Source organism: Coturnix japonica, chromosome 19, assembly GCF_054131305.1.
Source record: "Coturnix japonica strain WE chromosome 19, WE-NBRP24, whole genome shotgun sequence".
NCBI lineage: Eukaryota > Metazoa > Chordata > Aves > Galliformes > Phasianidae > Coturnix > Coturnix japonica.
Window position 1 is genome coordinate 8,997,079 of NC_140681.1, and position 20,855 is coordinate 9,017,933.

The 20,855-nt window shown below is 46.1% G+C and overlaps 1 protein-coding gene across 4 annotated transcripts; it reads right to left on the reverse strand.

The window, feature by feature from the left end:
- Positions 1 to 2,550: 2,550 nt before the first annotated feature.
- CABLES2 (Cdk5 and Abl enzyme substrate 2) lies at positions 2,551 to 18,051 on the reverse strand. 4 transcript variants are annotated; one of them, XM_015881665.3, is made up of 10 exons: positions 17,417 to 18,051; positions 10,145 to 10,216; positions 9,854 to 9,946; positions 9,425 to 9,502; positions 8,327 to 8,435; positions 7,540 to 7,705; positions 6,755 to 6,858; positions 6,262 to 6,368; positions 4,812 to 5,016; positions 2,551 to 4,361 (listed from the first exon to the last, which is right to left on the reverse strand). In XM_015881665.3, exons 1-10 carry the CDS (start codon positions 17,908 to 17,910, stop codon positions 4,221 to 4,223), a joined length of 1,569 nt encoding a protein of 522 aa, XP_015737151.1. In that variant the 5' UTR covers positions 17,911 to 18,051; the 3' UTR covers positions 2,551 to 4,220. The 4 variants fall into 4 exon arrangements, with proteins under 4 accessions (XP_015737151.1, XP_085375816.1, XP_015737153.1 ...); XM_085519690.1 differs by lacking the exon at positions 17,417 to 18,051 and adding an exon at positions 16,852 to 17,132; XM_015881667.3 differs by lacking the exon at positions 10,145 to 10,216.
- Positions 18,052 to 20,855: the final 2,804 nt, after the last annotated feature.

Here is a 20,855-nt window from a genome sequence, read left to right on the forward strand (position 1 = left end):
AGGAAATGAGAGCTGGGGGGGGATGTACTTCCTGCATGTCGTCACACTGTCACTGAATGACCCGGGTTGGAAGGGACCTCAAGGATCATGTAGTTCCAACCCCCTGCCTGGCAGGGCCACCAAACATACACCTTTACTACATCAGGTTGCCCAGGGCCCCGTCCAACCTGGCCTTGAACACCTCCAAGGACGGGGCATCCACAACCTCCCTGTGCAGCCTGTTCCAGGGCCTAACCACTCTCCTAGTGAAGAACTTCCCCCTAACATCCAACCTAAATCTTCCCTCTTTTAACTTAAAACCGTTTCCCCGTGTCCTGCTATTGTCAGCCCTTACAAGAGTTTCCTCCCCTCCTGGCAGTAAGTTCCCTTCAGGTATTGAAAGGCTGCAATGAGGTCACCCCGCAACCTTCTCTTCTCCAGGCTGAACAAACCCAACTCCCTCAGCCTGTCCTCATAGGGGAGCTGCTCCAGCCCCCTGATCATCTTCCTGTCCCTCCTCTGGACCCTTAACAAAATCTCCATATCTTTTTTGTACTGAGGGCTCCACACCTGGACACAGTACAACAGATGGGGCCTCACAAGAGCAGAGTAGAGAGGGACAATAACCTCCCTATCCCTGCTGACCACCCCTCTCCTGATGGAGCCCAGGATCCCATTTGCTTTCTGGGCTGGCAGAGCGCACTGCTGGAGTCATGGCATCAGACGTAGCTTTAAGCTCTCTCAGAGGCGGACCAGGCCGCACCGAGGAGCGTTCACTGCTCGCCCGTCCCACAAGCACCAATTAGGAACGCCACTTTTGGTTACAAAACAACGTATCAAAACAGGTTTTTATTATTTCACAGCATCTGAAACGCACAAATTCACGGGGGGAGAGAGGGAAAAAAAAAAAAAAAATAAAAGTACAATGGAACAGCCTAAGCTGGATTCTTAAATAACATAATAAGACAAAAAACATTTACACTTATTTCTGTGTTTTGTTTTTTAACCTTTTTTTATCTCTTATCCAGAACCTCCCGTGCTGAGTATAGAGCTGCACAGCCACAGCTGGCCCAGGAGGAGCTGCGGGCAGATGGAGCTGATGATGAAGGTTTGATACCCGCTGTATTAACCCTAATGCAGTAATAGTGCTTTGCAGTTATAGTCCTTTGCAGTAATAGTGCTTTGCAGTTATGGTCCTTTGCCACACGGTGGCAGCTTTTAGGTGAAATGATAAATATCGCCACAAAGGAAGAACTGAAGAGGGCTGGAAGCTGGAAACAGAACAATAAACACATACACGCTGCTACTGTATTGCCGATACTGATACTGTATTGTATCAGCCCAAAGCGGTGCTTCTGCTCCTTTCCAACATCACCAGCCCACAGGGGGTAGCACATCTGCCTGCACCCCATGCAGGAAATGATAGAACACTGTTGGAAAGTAATTCTCCTGATCCTAATCTGTTCTTCTGAAGAAAAAAACCCAGAACACCCCAAACCACAACCAAAACATAACCAAAATCCTACCTGTTTATGATGGTAAAAAAAAATAGTTAATGTTTTGCTAGAGGAACTCCAGCCCAAACACCCACTGGATCTACAGAGACTTCCTTCCACTGAATACAGACTGAACTACTCCAGAAGTAAATGCATTTTTCTCCCCCTCCCCCATATTATGAGAAAGTTAATAACTCACTCTTCATCCTAAGTAGAAATCCCCAGAGACATCCTCCAATTTCATTCTCACTAAACAAAGTGGTTTATGAATTTCTGGAGATATCACTTGAAACATTTCTCTGCTCAACTTCAGCTCTTCCTCCTTGCCCAATGACCATAGGGAGCAGTGGAACACTTCAGTTGTGCTCACCGCTGTTGACTAATTCCAATGCTCGCTGTATGTTTGTCATGGTTTAATAATTTTGTAATTTTTGCTATCAGTATTCCACATCATAACATCATATTAAGCATGAATAATTTTACTGAATCTGCAACTTACAGAAGAAGACTACATCTCCCAGGGAACAACACGATAGGTCACGGGACCTGGACTCTATATTAACTCTGTCGCAGAACAGACTGACGTCTTTCGAGTTCTGGCGTTCAGGGGAGTGTGTGGGAGCCTTCAGCCGTTCGCCTAGATTTACAGTAGGCCTCTCGGTTACGGGACTCATTCTCTCTCCTATTTTGCTTGATTCGTTAGCTCAATTTTCAATTATATTGTATTATATTGTGTTATCCTGTATTTCGATATAGTATTTAGTAAATAAGTGTGCCTCCTTAGATCGTTGCCGCTGTTTTCTTTTCCTAATTAACTTTTTCCTTTCGGCCTAGGGCCCCTCCGGGGCCCACGGCCCCTGTCACGGGCGCAGGTGAACTTTTCGTTCAAACCGTGACAATGTTTAGCATTTTGTTATTAGTTGCATGCAATGACAGTTCTATTCAGTAGAAAGCTGGACCAGTAGGCAGCTTTAAAACCCTTCTGTTAGAATATTGGCAAGGCTAACTTATTACCTACCATCTCACTTACAGAGACTGGAAAGTCCTTCTGTGTTAAAGAGAAGCCAGAAGAATATTAAGTTCACACAAATAACTTGAAGCTACGTACAGCTGAACACAGTTACAAAGGATTCAATAGTCAGTGTGGTTATTACATATGAAAAATACAATTTGAGCCCTACATAAAGAGCAAGGGGCTGCAATACAATTTGCTGCAACTCTAACGAAGCAAAATTAGCTCCAGGCAAAACATGGCTGAAGAACAGAAATTCAGCTTTGTTTATGCCTACAACATCTAATACAAAGAACAGAAATTTACATTACTTTACATATTAGATAGCAGGTACCCATACCTCAATACAAGGTTTAGCATTTCCATTTAGATGTCAAACAAATTACACATTTCTCAGTCATAATGGCCAAGTATCAGTTTTGCTTCTTGCAAATGGACACAGCTACCTGCATCATAATATTGCTTCAGAAAATAAAACCAAGAGCCAACATCACAGAAGGTTTCACATGTAATCAGAGCTCGTTCCCAACCTGGATATTATAAAGAACAGATGAAGGAATAGTCAATGGTCAAAGAACTTATTAACCTCTGTGTCAGCAGTGGGGTGCTGCCTGGCACCAGCTTGTAAGTGGCTGTTCAGATGTGCAACAAATGCTTGTATTATGAGGACCGTCACAGTGATGCAAATGCTTGGAAGAACAGAGTAAAGTAGCTTTCTCAATATCAAGCATGTTTTGTGTCATTGGCTTGGTTTGGCAGAAATAGCTTTACTGACTTAAGTACTTGCTCAGAGCATGTAAGACCATATATAATACAGTCCTACTGAAAAAGGTGCTTAGTTCAGACAACAGAACACAAATCAATAGAAGAAATTATGTATTTGAGACCAAGTTGCTCTTTATCAAAAGCACTCATCTTTCATTTAAGAGTAAACCGGGCCAGTAATCACTTTGCTGCAGATACCTTGTTCAACAGGTGGTATTTCATGACAGACTTCAAAACAATCATTAAATAAAGTGTATTTTCTTAAGATATTATAGTTAACTAAATTGAAACAGCAATTTCAGTCTAGTTATAGATAGTATAGGATAGATGCCTGCCCTGGGTATCACCAGTGCAGATATACTGGAATCATTTTCCTTATACACAAGGCCAATGCAGGTAAAGAATAAATGGCTATATAAACTCAGGATTATCTACTAAATAACATAACTAACTTAAAAAGAACTGGTACCAGACCAGCCAGTTATAGGCACATCTTTAAAAAAAATAAAGTATGTGTTCCATTAATGTAAAAATGCAAGAAGACTTTTAAAAACATCTGGACTTTATGGTGCACTGGAATGGAAGTGATGCTTCCTTTAGTTTCAAGGAGTAAAGTAAACACAAAAAAAAAAGAAACAATACCATAGGATTCTTCATAGGGAAGAACAGTTTGTTAAACTGAAAAGATAAATAAGGAATAATCAGCAGCCACGACAGCTGACTGGTGAATATTTGTGCTTTGAATGTCCAAAACAAAATGAAGTTCAACAACTCTTCTCGTACCATCTCCCAGACTTTGCATACGTGTCCATAATGCAAACCTTGACTGTCCGAAAACACACTGCAGACTTCAGAACTAGAGCTGGCAGGATGCTCCCAGGGCACAAAGGCCAATGGCAATGTCAGCAGCAGAGCTCAGCGATGCTATTCCCCAGCGCCGCCAGCTTCCAGCTGGAGTGTAGCTTTGGTTAAGACTGTTGTGTGAGCCGTCTGTAGTGAGGTAACACCTGGTTTTCAGGAAGGTAGAGAGCCAGTTCCAAAGCTACAAGGACAGTGAATTCAAAACCAATAAGATCTCTTCTGTTGAATCGGAATCTCTCTTCTAGTTTCTATGATGGTAGTAAATAAATAAAAAAAAAAGCAGAAGGGGAGAAACAGAATCAGTTATCCAGAATTTATCAATGCACTTTCAGACTAAGTCAGCATAAAAGAGGAATGAGTGATGCAAGGCCAGAGAGAAGTAGTGCCACAGATCAAATATGTAGATCAGCACAGCTGTCACACCCACACAACAGTTACTGTTTTCCAGGCAACCACTAAACACAGAAATAACCTCACTGTAGGATCAGTAGGACGTTATACTGCATCAGCCAGGAGCTTCTCATAAATTAGGAAAAGCATCCAAAAAGAAGAGCCCTGGATGAAGCTTGAAACTGACTGAAAGAGACAGCCTTGAATGCAGTGTGCACTACTGAAAATCTTGTTTTTTTAATCTTTACTTTGTTCTATGAAAAAAGGAAGGTTTTGACCACACCCAAAACGTGCCTCATAGTACTTACGTCTATAAGATGTTTAACTTCATGTTTCCTGAGATCGCTGCTGATCTTGGCTGCAAGCAGAACGCAAGCACCAGCACACAGTTTGCGGTTCTGTTTGTTGAGTTTGCCTTGGAGAACAAGCTTCTCAAAGTACACATAAGCCATGGACACAGTAACTGGCTCCAGACTGCATTCTTCACTCAGATTCCGCATCTCTCTCTTCAAACTAAGAACAGGGAGGGAAAAAGAAAAAACATCCTATGAGACACAAAATTCCTGTTTTCAGGAATGAGCTTTTAGAAAATGCTGTAGGTACACTTCAGTGTGGAAACTCAGAAGAGGACACATTTAAGACTCTTATCTGGAAGACCAGAACTGGTATTATCCCAGACTGGAGCAGCCCAGTTGGCAGCAAGCTGGAGCTGATCCAAGAACTGATTTAACCTGACTGCATCTACTGTGGAAACACAGCTCCTTATCCGTCTGTGAGCACTATGGGTTCAGCTCTTTCATTGAAACACAGGCTCTTGCTGTACGGATCCCTCTGAGATCCCAAACAGGTTCATGAATCATTAGACCCAACTGCCCTAACCTACACACTGTCACATCAATGCTCTGCAGAGGGAGGCCTGTCTCCCACAGACCTCAGAGAAGGGAGGGCAAACTGCTTCATATCCCAAAGCAGATGGCCCTTCACTTCTGCATGAAGGTGAACATTATGCTGGATGCTCCCTCTTGTTGCTATTCTCACGCTACAGAGCTCTCTGCAAAAAACCCTGAAACAACTACAGAGAAGAGCATGCAGGGCACTGCCAGACTCTAAATGTGCAAACCTTGCCCTCAGCTGGGAGCTGCAGTGCCAGTGATTCAGCAATATCATGTTCTAAGCTGGCTATTTCAGAAGGCTCTAATTGCATTAACTCTGGTGTAATACCAGCAAGATTACAGCACTCAGAAGGCATAACATTATGTCTAATTGGTGAACAGTCAGACATTTCCTGGACAGTGAGGAATTGTGCGCACAGTCCTGCCTTCAAAAAATACTTTTCTTTACTAAGTGTTCCCAGAACAGACTTTTTTTATTCTACAGTCTTGTTGAGTCTACATTCATCAGCAAGTCTTGTAATTGAAAGGTGAAAACAGACAGAGAGATGATCTGGATAACAGCAGGACTGCATGAGAGCCAAACAATCAAGTTACAAGTATTTGTTTCAAAGCTGATACTACTTCACTGTTAATTGGCTTTTAGTGTTGACGAAACAAAACTCATCTAGGCTGAATGATGAAAACCAACTGCTACTCTTTCCCAGAAACCTAAGCATTCCTGTCATCCTACAGTCAGCTCAACCAGCAACAAGAGATTAGCATTTAATCATATGTACTATAAATAGATCTAGTATTTGCTCCATACAAGTGGCAGATAAAAGCACTGTGTAGATGTTCTTCTCATTATTCACTGCATGTTTCTTACCTCCTGATTTTGCTCAGCGTCAACTTGATATGAGGAAACTTCTCTCTGAAGGTTTCATTCATATCCTTTTTAAGGTCCGAGGGTTTCACGTATTCTATGACTGTTGTCTGAAATACAGGAAGAATATATTATTTGTCCTGTGAACAGCACTGGCAGCTGAACAGAACAGATCTGTCAAGGACTTCACTACAAGGGCAAAACCAAGTTTTATAACTCTGTAATTTCTGGGTAATAGCCCAGGTTGAGTCTCAGCCACAGAAAAAGAATCTTAACAAACTAGTAAGCAAACAGTTACCGTAAATAAATGCCAACATGGAGATATGACAAGTTGGTCCTTGACAAGCTCAGCATACAAACTCAACCACTTGTGCATCTCCCAGTCAGCTCTTAAGAAGCCACAACTGCTTCCTCAAGGACTTTTTCCTTTCCAAGGGGAGTTGTTTATAGGAGGATCTCTCAGGCACTCACCCTGCTCAGGTACACAAGCACTCACCATGTAAGAGGCAAAGATGAGAACCCGTTTATGTTTTCCACAGGGCCACTGAGGATCATCCAGAAGATTAGGATCATACTCTGCCACTTCCCCAGCTTCACTTCCTGAAGGAATGAAGAAAGCACAACATTGAGCCACAGAACTTCAAATTTCCTGTTTCCTTTTTATTAAAGTGTTCAAACAGCAAACAGTAGAAGTCTTGGCAGACCCCACAGGGCAGGCAAGCTTCAGCTTGGGTCACTCTCTTGCATTCCGCAAGCGTCAGGTATGAGAGTTATTACAAAACAAACAAGCTGTCTCCAACATATGCCCAACACCATTTTAGACAGCACAAACTAACAGTTTGTCTTCTACAAGTACACACAGAGAACTGCACAAACCTAGTTTGCTGCTCAAATCTAACAGATGACAGCATTGTCAGGTTTGCTCTTTCACACAGTTTAACACAAGCCTTTGATTTGTGCATTGTTACAGTGCTAGAAGGCAAGGAAGGCCATCTGTACCCATGCATACCAGATGTTTCTTGCTGAGCAATATTAAGCTTCATATTTCCAAGGAAATGCTTTGCAATCCTTGAATTGCATGAGCTATACCAGATATACAGAGGATGCAAGGAATGCATACAAGACTTAGACCTAAGCCTCATACTTTATACTTCACTAACAAACCTTCCCTGCTCGGCTCCAAGCGGTCTCCTTCCAAACACATCAACACTTGCAATTGTTTCAGATAAACACCCCTCTCCCTTTCTGCTCTGTGCAGAAGTGGTGAGCACGCATCCTTACCGATCTCTGTTCCTGCTGGTATCATTTTTGCAGCCACAGGTTTATATCTCGACCCAGGAAGACTCCGTGAAGCACCAGCTCGACAGGAAGGGACAGCACTATGGCTGTCAGCCTTGCGAACAACCAGGGCATTGGTTGGGTACAGGAATTTTGCATAGGACACAACCTTCAAGAAAGGAAAGTTGTAGTTATGGGGGGAGGGAATAAAAAATACTGGAAGCTTATTTCCAGTCATATAGGATTCTACAGCTCTGAGATCCCCAGTGAGAGTGAGGACCTTGAAATTGGGAGGGAATGGAAAAAAAAAGCCTGTAAGTGGAAATACTTTGCTTTTGTGGTCTTCAATGTGAAAAAGTTGAGGATGTAGGGGAAAAGAAAGGGAAAGAGAGGGATGTAGGAAAGAAGGGGAGAATCACATCAATAAAATGCTGGCAATATACAAAAGCTATACATTTTATCCTTTAAAATATATATATTAAAAAAAAATATTCACATACTGTCTGAAATGCCAGTGAAGATAATTCTCCAGAAACAGAGGCAGAAATGACCAGAAACTGACAGCCTCCTCAGGAGCATCATCACAAGTCAAACATTCAAAACCTTAAGGATCTAAGCAGACTTCCACTACTCCATTAAATTACAGTTCTCAGTTTATGGAAGTGCTGCATAAAACAAGTGATTAGCCCCCATATCAAACAGTTACGAGGGTGAAAGCAGCCAGCTGACCCACCCATCGCTCCATGCCAGGCACCAGCATTACAGATCAGGAGACAAAGTGTTTCCTTACCTTGCCATCTGCCCCCAGCTCTACTCCTTCCATTCCAAGGACCATCTCAGTGGAGACCGAAACACCCCCAGAAGGATGTCGCTGCTTCTGTCCATCCATCTTCAGATCACTAAATGCAGACAAGAAAATGCACTGTTGGAAAACATAGCATGAGCTCAGCTGCCTTTAAGGTGAATGCCAGGGCCCGTCCTGTGCCTCTACCAGCACCACAGGGTCAGAGCTCCACTATGCATGAACTGGACTGTCCACCAACCTCATTTCCAAGTAAGAGCTAATTTTTCACTACTCTTCTCAAAACATGGAGATGTACATTGAGTCAAGAACTGCACTTCACCTCATTCTAAAAGTCAAATCTGCAGCAATGTACCCATCAAAAAATGGGGTTATTTTTAGGTACGGTCCTTCTGCCTAAGACAAACCATTGGTAAGACAGAAATGCTCTAACTACTAACTAACACAAGCATAATTTATACGACTAGTTTTCCAGGACCAGATGCTGGCCTTTCAGTTGCCATTTTCCAGCCACTGAGCACACAAGCTCACACTGGGAATGTGAGCTGCAACTCTGCTTCAGTGATGGCAGCATGCAGCATTGTCACCTATATTCCAGCACAAAAAGACAGCCTTCAGTTGAAGAACTGCACTGCCAGCTTCCACACAAGCACAATAACACTGAGCTCACGAGTGCCCTAAAATAACACCAGCAACCCTGCTGCTTTTCCACTACATGGGAAAACGTTTTCCCATCAACTATTTTTACATCAAGTGAATTTGAATACAATACAATTCCCACCACTAAACATCCGTTTCCTCCTGCCGTATGTTACGTACAGGACAGAAGTGACAACACAATTGTTTTGGCAGAAGTGGATTAAAATAAAATGATTTTCTATAGTATACGTGCAGGTCAGACCTTCACAGAATCAACTTAACAGTTCATGAGACTGAGCAAAGCTGCATGGAAATCTGATTAGCAGGACTTGTTTCTCATGTTTTGTTGAACCTTGAAGGCTTCCCAATAAAGGAAGCAGCAGACCTTTAGCAGATGTACTCATTTAAGACCTCTTGCAAACAACAGCACAGTTAAAGGCAACTCACCTGATACGTAAACTCTCCCCATAAGGTAGGATAGAAAAAGCCACACACAGTGTTCGTTTAGCGCAGATTAATACGATCCTGTAAGCAGATGGGAAAAGGTCAGGATAAGAATTATGATCCAGAAGTTACAAAGCAGCTTTCTATGAAACACAAACATGGGACTTCTCTTTGTACTAGAAAGGAGGATGGTGTTAGGGCAGAATGGCTTAAACACCTCCCTGGGACAGATGGGCAGAACTATCAGCTGATTGCTGCAGATGTAGCAGATACAAATACCCACTGCCTTCAACATAAAAGGTGTTTAAAATTAGGAAGATGCTGCATTATTCCCACTGATGCTAACCAACTAATCATGTGGAACTAGAGTTTGTTTATGGGCACATCTCACTTCACACAAGTATGAGGATACAGCTGGTCTCTGGGTGTTACCTGCTGTTCTTCGTGTCATACTGCCTCATGTTCTTGATGAAGTGCATCTTCTTCAAATTCTTGTGCCTCGGAGACCCAGATATATGCTTGGTTCTGCAATTAGAAGACAAAACCCAAACACTTACGTACTCTGAAAAACAACAACAACAAAAAAGGAAAAACCGTGCCAGATTTATGATCAGATGGCAGCACTAGCATGCAGGACCTCAGATACTGGCGTGGAAGAGGGTGGAGGGAGGAGAGGACTGCATGCAACGAGTCAAGGTTAATGCTGCTTTTGAAAGAAAGTACCTTTGTACACTGGCATATTCCACTATGTCTTCTAAAAAGTCTAGAGAGCAGCGCTGGGAGATAAAACGCCTTCTGTAAAATGTACAACACCACGAAGAGTGAACAATATTAGTTCATAGCCTCTGAGTTTATGAACTGCAACAGATGTATGAGCTCTTAGGACAAATGGCAGCTTTTCTTGGATTCGTTTTGTTGGAAGAGTGCTTACCTATGAGTTCCACATTCCTAAAAAGGCCAAGAACTTGCTTTCCCTGCTAGGAACTTTGAAATCTTTGGGTACATATTTATACTGGCTTCGTTAACAAGAACACTCAACACAGAAGAACACCTACCTCTAAGCTCAACACCTAAAAAGCTTCCAAATACTCATTTGAAATCTTATCAGAAATATTACAGAAAGTTCCCTACACATACCAAGGCATTTTGTATCAGCCTACCAAAACACATCAACACACACATCTGTATGATGGCAGAACATCTGTAGCTCCACTCCTGCCCCAGAACACAGGGTGTTGCTCTAGTAGCAGACTTTGAGTCCAGGACGTGAGCTCAGTAACACAGAGCTCTCAGGAGAACAGCAGGGAGGGCTGTTAGAGGAAGCAGAGAATACTCAAGGCCCATCTGAAACCCCCAGGTGGAAAATACAAAGGGAGTAATAATAGGAACCTTGTGAGTTAGTACGACAGTTAGCAGAAAGTCAAATTTATTGACAGTTCTACAAAGAAATTGGCTGCATTTTCTATAGGAACAAGATCCTCAGATTCAACCAACACTATCAAAATACTGACACCACAGCTGTCAAACTGCAGGTTTTTCACTTTAAGCACACACTGTGCTGTGCTTTTAGCACAAACCACGTGTATTCCAGTGCCAAAGTGACACCAAAACTCAACTGACAGACAGAAAACATCACCATGGAAGCCAACTTGGAAGAAGCTTATGGGCATACACTGTAGGACTCTGGGTTAACCAAGGCCTAAAGCTTAAAATTTAACACCCAGCCCTAGACCAAAACCATGGCACCTCAGTAGGTGTATGGAACAACGGGCAGGGAGGACAGATAACATGGGATTTCTTAATTGCTAGCAGCTATGGATGAGTTTTTACAGCAAAGTTGGATAAAAAACACAAACACACAGCTTTGTTGCTACAAAGGAGGTCCAGTGGCATTCTGGATGTGAGCATGATCTGGTTTCTCCTTATACATGGACATAAGCATCCACACATCTTTCATCCAGGCTTTAGTTTCAAAATATTTCTGCTTGCCCATGGAAGCTTTCCAGTAAAGTTCAATGCCTTCACATACACGTGCTTTAGTTTACTTTGGCATTTATCCTTCAATCTAAAATAAAACCTACACATTTCATGGAAATGTTTTCTATCTCAAATGTTATGGCATGAATACAGCCCTCAGTGAACTCCACTGCTGTCATGGAACTACAGCTGGAAGGACCCCAGAGACCATCGAGTCTACACAGCTCTACACAGCACCACCCTAAATTCCAACCAGGAAAAGCAAACCCAAAGCCAATGACAACAGGGATGAGAGCACTAAGCACCTGACCCCACGGCGCTGTGAGAGCACATCTCATCAAGTGCTGCTGCCGCAGTGAAAGGATCCTGCCCCTTTGCTCAGAGCCACAATGACTCATCCTTGCTGTGCCAACAGGAAACTTCATTTTTAGCTGCACTTCAGCTTTGATTTTCTGTCCTAATATGAAGCTGTCACCTCAGAGAAATTCAACGTGCCAGGCAAGGCAGGATGCTCTCCTCCGATCTCAGTGGTCTCACTGGTCCAAAGCACACGGTGTACTCAAACATTTTGCAGTACCAGAGCCTTGCTGGAATAGTGCTATTGGCAACACTTCTTATTACACAGCGCAGCACGCTGCAAACTAAGGCTTTTTAGAGCTGTCTGCACTTAGCTTGCAACCTGTTTTAGTTTCAGTGCTCTTCTCACTCAGTCAGTTCACATGTACAGGAAGCACAGGGTCATGCAGCAAACCTGCTCCTGTCCAATGAGGAACAGCAGAGCCACGCACCCTGTGCTAAGCAAAGTCACCCAGGATAACACCCCTTGTTCGCATCTGATCTGCTGAGTTCAAAAGACTTCAAGTCACTTACACAGAGCACACGCTGCCAAGTGTGACCTCAATATGACAGCAGAAAGCCAAAACCAGAACTCTGCTACCCTACACACCTCACTAACACTCTACCTGGCAATTAGAAACTAAAGCAGCCAATATTAAAAGGTTGATGAGTTCTGTGTAGGAGGCTGTAATATGAGTGGGACCCTAATGGAAGTTCAAACCACCTGAGAGCCAACACAACTTGCTCCTGGACAAACCACAGAGGGTTGGTTTGTATCTGTCTGTCTATCCAGCCCCAGTCAAGGCCTTCTTTGGTGCTTTCTCACTGTTTTAAGAGCCAGTAAACAAAGACCCACCCAGGGCTGTATTACACAGAGCATGTGTCCAGAGATAAGGGACGAGATGAGTTTAGCCTGGCCTTGTTATCTGTGTGCACACAGAATCCAACAGCACTGCTCTGAGCTGACCAGGCACCAACCAGACACCTTCTGAACCGATAAAACCCAACCACGTGTGCTCGGTTTCATTCCCACTCCCACCCTGGGAGGCAGCAGCCAGCCCTAATTTCCCTTCTGACAGACATCCCACTGAAAGAACCCCACTTCTCAGTGCTTCCAGCCTCACATTTGTATCAGCAGGGAGGTAACAAAGCAAAGCAGCACTTGGATCCCAGGCCAGAGGTTAACCCAGCTCTTAAGTGTTCCCAGCAGGACAGGACACAGCTAAGAGCACTCTATGTATAGCACCAGTAATCCCTCAGTGTCCTGTGGGCTCAGAGCCTCTGCTGCTCCTTTACAACACACACTGCTAATAGATGAACAGAACAGAGAAGGTAAAGAAATTTTAATTACAGTGTAAAATTAGGGCTAATAAAATTTGGTTTCTTATTTCTCACTCCGAAGTTACTTGCATGGCTGCCCCCTTGTAAGGTGTTCCACATACCTCAGTGTAATCACAGCTGTCAAGAGACTGAGTTATTAATGTAATGATGACAAAAATCAGTTACTGGTTTGTGCAGGCACGGGCTTACTGACAACAGCCAAAGGTGACCTGCTTGAGGATCCCATAGATCCCAAACCTTGCTTGCAATAGGGAGACATACCTGTCAGATCTGCTTTGTCAGGACACACCATGCAGAATCATAGCACGGCTTTCCCTTCCTTGCGGGTGAGCCAACAACCTGCGATGAACTGACAGCATTGCTGTTACCCGGTCACAGCAGCACAGAGGATTAAGGGAACCTGATCCCATCTTTAAGCTTAATTTTTCTCAACTGCTACTATGTAAACAGCCTGGGAGACGCTGCTGCTTCCTAGCTAGCATTGTAGCATGTGAGAATCCCTATTCCCACACCCCATGCCTCACTGCTGTCAGTGCCTTAAGCATTTGCTGCTCCTCCAAAGCAGATTGAGTGCAGCTCACTGGCAGCAACACCTCTGTGGCAACTACACACATAGAAGTTAAACCACACTGATAGTAAATCAAATTCAAACCACTGCCATCACCATATATTTGGTGCAATACATGACTTTGAGTACACAAACTACACTCCAAAGTGTGGAGCGGGGCTATGTGTCATACTTCAGGGTTAGAGAGGAAGACCCAAATCTTTGACCTTTGTGCTGTGACTTGAGGCTTGTTTGTAAAACTGAAGGGCTGCAGGGCTTTCCTGCTGGTCTCAAACCTGAGAGCAAATCCTGCACTCCTTACAGAGCAGCAAAGCCCCATGCAAGGAATGGAGCATGCAGCACATGGGGCAAATGAGAAGGAGACAAGAAACTGCAGCAAGACTGGAAGTGAACGCAGAGCACATAGGCAGCCTGTAAGACTGTCACAGTGGTTGCTGCCTCATTGCTGGTTCACAACCACATAAGATTAAGTCCTAATGCTAATCGGAAATGGCGTCCATATATCACATTGCTCTGGTGCTAAGGGTGTTTTGACAATCCAAGGAGAAAACAATGCCTTCCAGCAAGCCTTACGAAAGCAGTCTGTTGCAATCAAGCCCCATGGCAAGCAGGCAGATGTAAGGTTGCAGTGCCCAGAGCCCACTTCTCCTAAAGCACACTTATACCTCTGGAGAACCCTATGGGGCTGCTGCACCCAAAGCCAGAAGGAGATGCAGGTCGGGACACTGGCCCCAGGGCTCTACCATGTATTATGGGTATCTCTAGCTAGAACCAGTGTGGTCCCCCTGTCCTTCACGCTGTTTGCTAAGATGACCAAAATGCTGACCAAAACAAGCATGTGAAACGCAAGAGATAGGACATTATGCATCATGGAAATATTCAAGTACTTCCCTGAGTGATGATGCATCTCATCATGTGCCTTGCTAAAATAAGAGCCTTCAGCACAATAAAACTCCAGAGAAAAAACCCAACAAACAACCCAAGGGCAGCGCTCCCAGAAGGCAGCTGCTCACAGCCAAGGTGTTCCAGCTCCTGCAGAAGCTTCTTGTGTTACAGTCTCAGTGCTTCCCACAAACCTGGGCACTGCCTTGTGAAACACTTTCCCTTTCCTTGCACTTCCAAGATGAGCAAAGAACTCCTCACATAACATCATCTTCACAGGTTGAAACAGTGGATTGTACACACGGTATCTATAAACCAAAGGTTAAGTGTTTAATAGCTCCATATCCAAAGAGCTCAGCTGCAGCCCTGCTAAGTACCACCCACCTGCATTATCAACAGTACCTCATTGAAAACCCCAGATTTCACAGCTTGCATGCACATCACAATACAGAATTTGTGAGAGTAATGTTCCTTCTCTCTCTTTTTCCCCCCTGAAACAAAAGGCCTAGCAAGCCAAACCCAAATCCAAAGTAAAAGCGCTGTCCTGTGGCTAAACTGCAGCAGACTTCTGTGCTCAGCAAAGCTATGCAAGAAGCATGAGAACCTCAGACCTCTGTATTCACCATCATGTGCACAAAGCATCCAGCGTATGGCCCTGTTCAGGGTGGGCTCTGCAAAACCCAAGTGCTATGGCTCAAAAGGGAGGCACCAGCTGGGGGGGACTGAAGGAAGAGAATGGAGGGAAGTACTCCAGACTGCAAACCAAACAAACTATGCTTCAAGGCAGCACGCTGAGATCCTGCAGGCTTCAGAGTCAAGAGTTACAGCTGCCAGGCACACCCGTTGCTGCTGACTGATGGATGTACCTGGCTGGGAACAACAGGCAATCAATAAAAGAGGCGGCTATGAGTTGTCAGGCATTTGTTATTGGCCGCATGCATTCACCTGTGGGCGCAGTGTGGGAGAAGTGTGCTGGAGCAATGCTGCTGGGGAGCAGAGTGCAGCCGTAACATCTCAGCTGAGCTTTAAATAAAGCCCAGGCACAGGATGCGTTCATGTTCAGCCCTGAGCAGCACAGCAGCCCACAGCCATGGCTCAAAGGTCACAGCTCACAGGCTCCAATCTGTACTGCTGCTTCCTTAGCAGCACCATGCCTACACAGGTTATTGTACAGAAGGCTTAGAAATCACAGCTAAAGCTTTTAAACATTATGTTCCATTCGACTCTAAAAAAAAAGAGTGTATTAGCACAGGATTTGTGCTTTTCTTTCTTTTAAACAAATGTTTCTCAAAATGAAAGCAGCTGCAGAGCTGACAGCGGGATAAAACACTGCATTAGCCATGACCAGCAGGAAAGCCTGATGGAGCACTTCTGCTATTGCACACAGGGAACTGATTTGATCACACCTATGTCAGCAGTACAGCATCCAATCAACACTTCCATGCGGAGTTGGTCCAAAGCACTGCTGTTACCACTGCTGTTCATACTCCCACCTTGAAATGATTTAGATTAACTCAGTCATTTCTGATGCCCCTTGTTCCACTTGTTCTTTGACAGAACAAAAGAACAGAGTAAGGTGGAAAGGGAGAAGGGAAGAGAACAAGGCAGGTAAGGAAGCAGTACACACACAGCATTGTAATTTAAGATGCCATTAACAGAAGATACCTGAAGGGAAACAAAAGTGGGAGGTTAAGTCGTTCGGTTTCTGAAGCAGCACTATGAAGGCAAAGCATTCAGATCAAACCATGCCTCCAAGGAGTGTTGCCAGCACACACCCAGCTCATGCTGGAAGTTTCCATCCTAAAGGACCTGAAAGCCACAAAGCAGCTCAAGAACTCCCCACCACGTCCCATAGGCAGGTTATGGTACATAACACAGATTGGAGATACAAGCAGACAAATGCTGAATGCAATGCCCTCTTGAAGCCATCTCTTTCCCAAGCTGAAATACTGGTCTGATTTGTCACTGCTCACACAGAAGCCCTTTCATTTCTCTGGTTACCTCTTTATGCTTCTTTCTACCTTTGTTTCCCAATCTAATTGTTCTTTTCAGCTGGGTTGACTGGAGCCACTGGTAGAGCACGACAGCTTGAGATGAGATACCAAGAGAGGCAGGAAGGACATTGAACAAGAGCAGACCCAAGGAACGTACTGAGTATTTTCTGAATGTAATGAGTATTTTCTTAGCACCTGATTGACTTAGCACAGAAAAGGAACAAATAACATCACAGAAATCTCTCTACTTCTAAAGCTCCTGATGCTAAACTCAAAATCACCACCCACAATATTAAAACCAAAGAGCACTAAAGAGAAGAACAGCTCAGCACCTGGGCAAAGCACCGCAGCTCCCAGCTCAGGGCCACCGACATCAGCTCCAGCCTTTGACAGAGCCCCGAGAGCCGCTCTCTGGACCACAGACCGTCGGTGCCTTCGGTTTTGTCCTCCTTATCGTCAGGCTCTGGGCTCAGCTCACTTTACAAAGCAAGAAGCGGCCTGAAAGGAGCTCTTTTACAGCTCAAATCGCAGAGATTCGAACCGGACGCTGCCTTCCAGCGTTAGGAGCCACATAACGGGAACTCCGCATCCCGGGGCCGAGCGATGCGCTCCCGTAGGGATGGAGGCAGCATCTCCCAACCGGAGCGGCCCCGGGGCTGCCCCGCCCGCCCCCTGCAGGTGCTCCCCATGCAGACATCCCACGCCCCCCTCCTCCTCCTCCCCCGGGGCCACCGCTTTCCCACGCTCGCTCCCCACCCCCGGGGGCACCGGGCCGGGTGAGGGCCCTGGGAAAGCTCCTCTCTACCCTCGGCTTCCCACGCCCCAACGGGGCCGGGCTCGGCGGGGCTGGGAGGAGCCGAGCAGGGAACCGAGCAGGGAACCGCTCTCCTCACTCACCTCTGCCGCTGCACCTCCAGCGTTAACCCGGTGCTCTGCGTGGGGCTCAGCAGCCCCGTAGCACCCGGTTTAACGGCGCCCAGCAATGCGGGAGGTCCCGGAGGGGCCGGGGGGCAGATGGGGCCGCCCAGCAGCAACGCGATGCCCCCGCGGGGCGGCTCCGCATCCCCTTTGAGCCCCGCGGGGGATGCAGCGGGCGGCGGCGGCAGCAGCAGAGCAGGAGGCGGCCCGTTGGGCAACCGCGGCGGGGACAGCAGACGCTGGGGGGCTCCGGCTGGTTCTACAGCTTCCTCCGCTTCTCCCGGGCCCGAAGGGGGAGGCGACGCTTTCTCAGCCTCCGGGCAGGAAGGGGGTCGGCCGTCTAGAGAGATGTTATTGAGGAAGAAGAGAGCGGCCTGACGCCGTCGGGAGTCCCCCCGCTTCCTTGGAGGCGGTGCCGGCTGATCGCGGGGCGGCCGCGGGGCCGGGGAACCGCACGCAGCGGCCGCAGCCATTCTCCGAATGAGCCGCTCGGCAGCCCGGGTGGGGCGGATCGGACAGCGGAGCCGCCGGCGGCTCGTTGGCTTATTGGTTGCATGCAAATTAAATGCGAAGAGAAGCTGAGCAGGGTCCTAGTGCTGCCGCTGAGAGCTGCACATCGCGCTGCTCTGCTCCCCCCCCCGCCGGGGTTGAGATAAGGAGCTCAGTGTCCCTTCCACGCCCACATCCACACAACCACCCATCGCATCGCTTTAAAACGAAACAAAAACACTTTTAAAAACTTCTCCATCTCCGCTCTCAGTGTCACATCGCCTTCCTGCAAGTGAGGATGGCACAGCTGCATAAACTGTTATCACCATAGAAAGGCTCCCGTCCTTGGAGGTGTTCAAGACCAGGTTGGACGGGGCCCTGGGCAACCTGATCTATGGGGTCTCTATGAGGATCTATGGGGTCTCCTGGGCAACCTGATGTAGTAAAGGTGTATGTTTGGTGGCCCTGCCAGGCAGGGGGGTTGGAACTACATGATCCTTGAGGTCCCTTCCAACCCGGCTCATTCTGTGATTCTGTGAAAGGCTGGGCAAGGACACTGCTCCCAGTCTCGTCGTCATGCTGTGTAATATAAGCACACCCTGTGGCACACTCTCACCTCCCAGTATTCACTTCTAAGGGCTGTGCCCCATGTGCCACCCCAGCTGGTGGCAGTGTGTGCTGCTGACATCATACAGCAGCATCCAGATGTGCTCTGGGGTGTTTGGCTGGGAGCAAAACACCAACAATCCAAATGATGGCCAATGACATGAACTAAATGTGTGCCCTAAATAGCCAACAGATGTTGAAACTGTCCTGTAAGATGCAAACAGGAGCTAAGGGCTGTGTGATGAGATTATTTTGGCTTACATTTACAAATGGTACATTAACATTTCTACCATAACATCTATAGCATTTAATAATATCAGCAATAAAGTGGAAGATATATATATATATATTTCTTGTAGGCTCTCATTTAAGGACTGTTAAAGTAAGAGAGCACAGCACAAAGTCTCCCCTCAAAGTCCTGAGAACATCCTCAGTACCTTAAGACCCATATAGGTCAGAATTGGAGCCAAAATTATTTGGCAGAACCATCTCATATCACAGCTGTGACAAAAGAATTTGGCATAAAGAGGAATTAAAATCCTTCCTGGTGGCAGGCTAATCAAATAAGCCACGGGATAAATGAGCATGGAAACATCACTAGGCAAACAGTTCTCTAGAACTCAGGATTCAAATAAATGCATGAAAAATAAATAAAAAAAGCAATTTCTTTTTCTTCATCTTTCCTTGCAAAAGCATCTGTAGGACGCAAATGGCCCCTCTGAGTCAGCACAGGATGAAACGGTGGAGGTGGCCTACATTGCTTGGTGGACTGCTGCCTTCAAAGCTGAAATCAGAGGTCTGAGTGTTGCAATGCTGAGAGCTTTCATCTGCATCTGATGGGCTCACAGCGTGTGGCTGCAGTGGGCACGGTGCTGTGTTTCATAGATCTGCTGCTAAAAGAGATGGGCGGCCTCAGTGCATCACTCTCACGAGGTAGGGGCTGGGTGCAGGGCAGGGGATCTCTGCTCTTCTTTACTCCTTGCAATGGGGTATTGCTGCTGCTGAGGAAGCTCTGCTTTGGCTGAGCACACTGCAAACATAGGGATGCTATTTTGGAAAGGGGCTGGGCTTGTCTCTGTGTGTCTGCACAGCTCTGAGTTCCAAGCTGGAGCACATAGGAATCTCAACTTCTGCCAAACCTCAGGTAAAAGCAGGTGGTTCTGCATTTCTAGCAGCATCACTGAATGGATATGCACACAGTGAAGCACTGTTTTGAATTTCCAATACACAACTCACTTCATTTTGCTCCTGGACTAACAGATGGACCTTACAGGATGCCCTGAATAATTTGGATCTATGGCTGGTTAGCCAGGAGTTGCTGGAATAAGGCCCTGCTCTGGCTCTTATTTATATATATTATGTGGGGAATAGAGGTACCAAAGACACTGGGAGATTTTTTTTTCCTACATACAAGACTGCAGGATTTGGCCTGAGCATCTGATATGAGACAGCATTTAAAGTACATATGTGGGCTGGGTGTTATGTTTTTGCAAAATCATGGCCTGAGCTCAAGCAAAGATAAGCAGGTCAGGAATATATTTAGGCTGGGAGCCAGAGGAGCAGCCTTCCAGTTGGAGCAGCTGCTCCTACGAAGATGAAGCACAAGGAATCTCTGTACATTTTCCACCCCGAGCACAGTGTAACCCTTCTGCAGTGCCACACTGCTCAGGTGCTCCTCTCTGCCAGCCTGTGTCATCTGGGGAATGAAAGAGAAACAGTGAAAAATGCCGCTTTTGTCCCAGAGCCCAAACACTGGGGCATGGTTTGAAAACAGCCGTAATCCCACAGGCAGCTTCTGAAATACTCTCCATAACCCATGGTTACAGCAGCGCAACCTGTGCCCATCAATTTCAGGCCCTGCAGCAGCCTGGCCAGCACAGTAACAGCCCTCAGCACTCCTCTGTGAAGAGCTCAAGCCCAGGGGATGTCAGATGTCAGGCAGAACAACACCCTGAAAGGAGGTTGGGGCGAGAATGGGGAGTCAGACTGTGCTCCCAGATAGGACAAGAGCTGGTGGCCTTAAGTTGTTCTGTGGGAAGGTCAGGTTGGGTGTTATAAAACATTGCTTTTCTCCAAAAGAGTGGTGATGCAGTGGCACAGCTGCCCAGGGGGGTGGTGGGTTCACTATCCCTGGAGGTGTTCCAGAGCCATGGAGATGTGGCACTGAGGGATGTGGGTAGTGGGTGTGTTGGAGTGGGCTGGGGTTGGTTTTGGGGGATATTAGAGCTCTTTTCCAACCTCACTGATGCTGTGGTTCTGTGATTCTCATCCCCTCTCCTGAGCAGGCTCCAGCCCAAGGTCCTTGTGCCACAAACCCCTCATC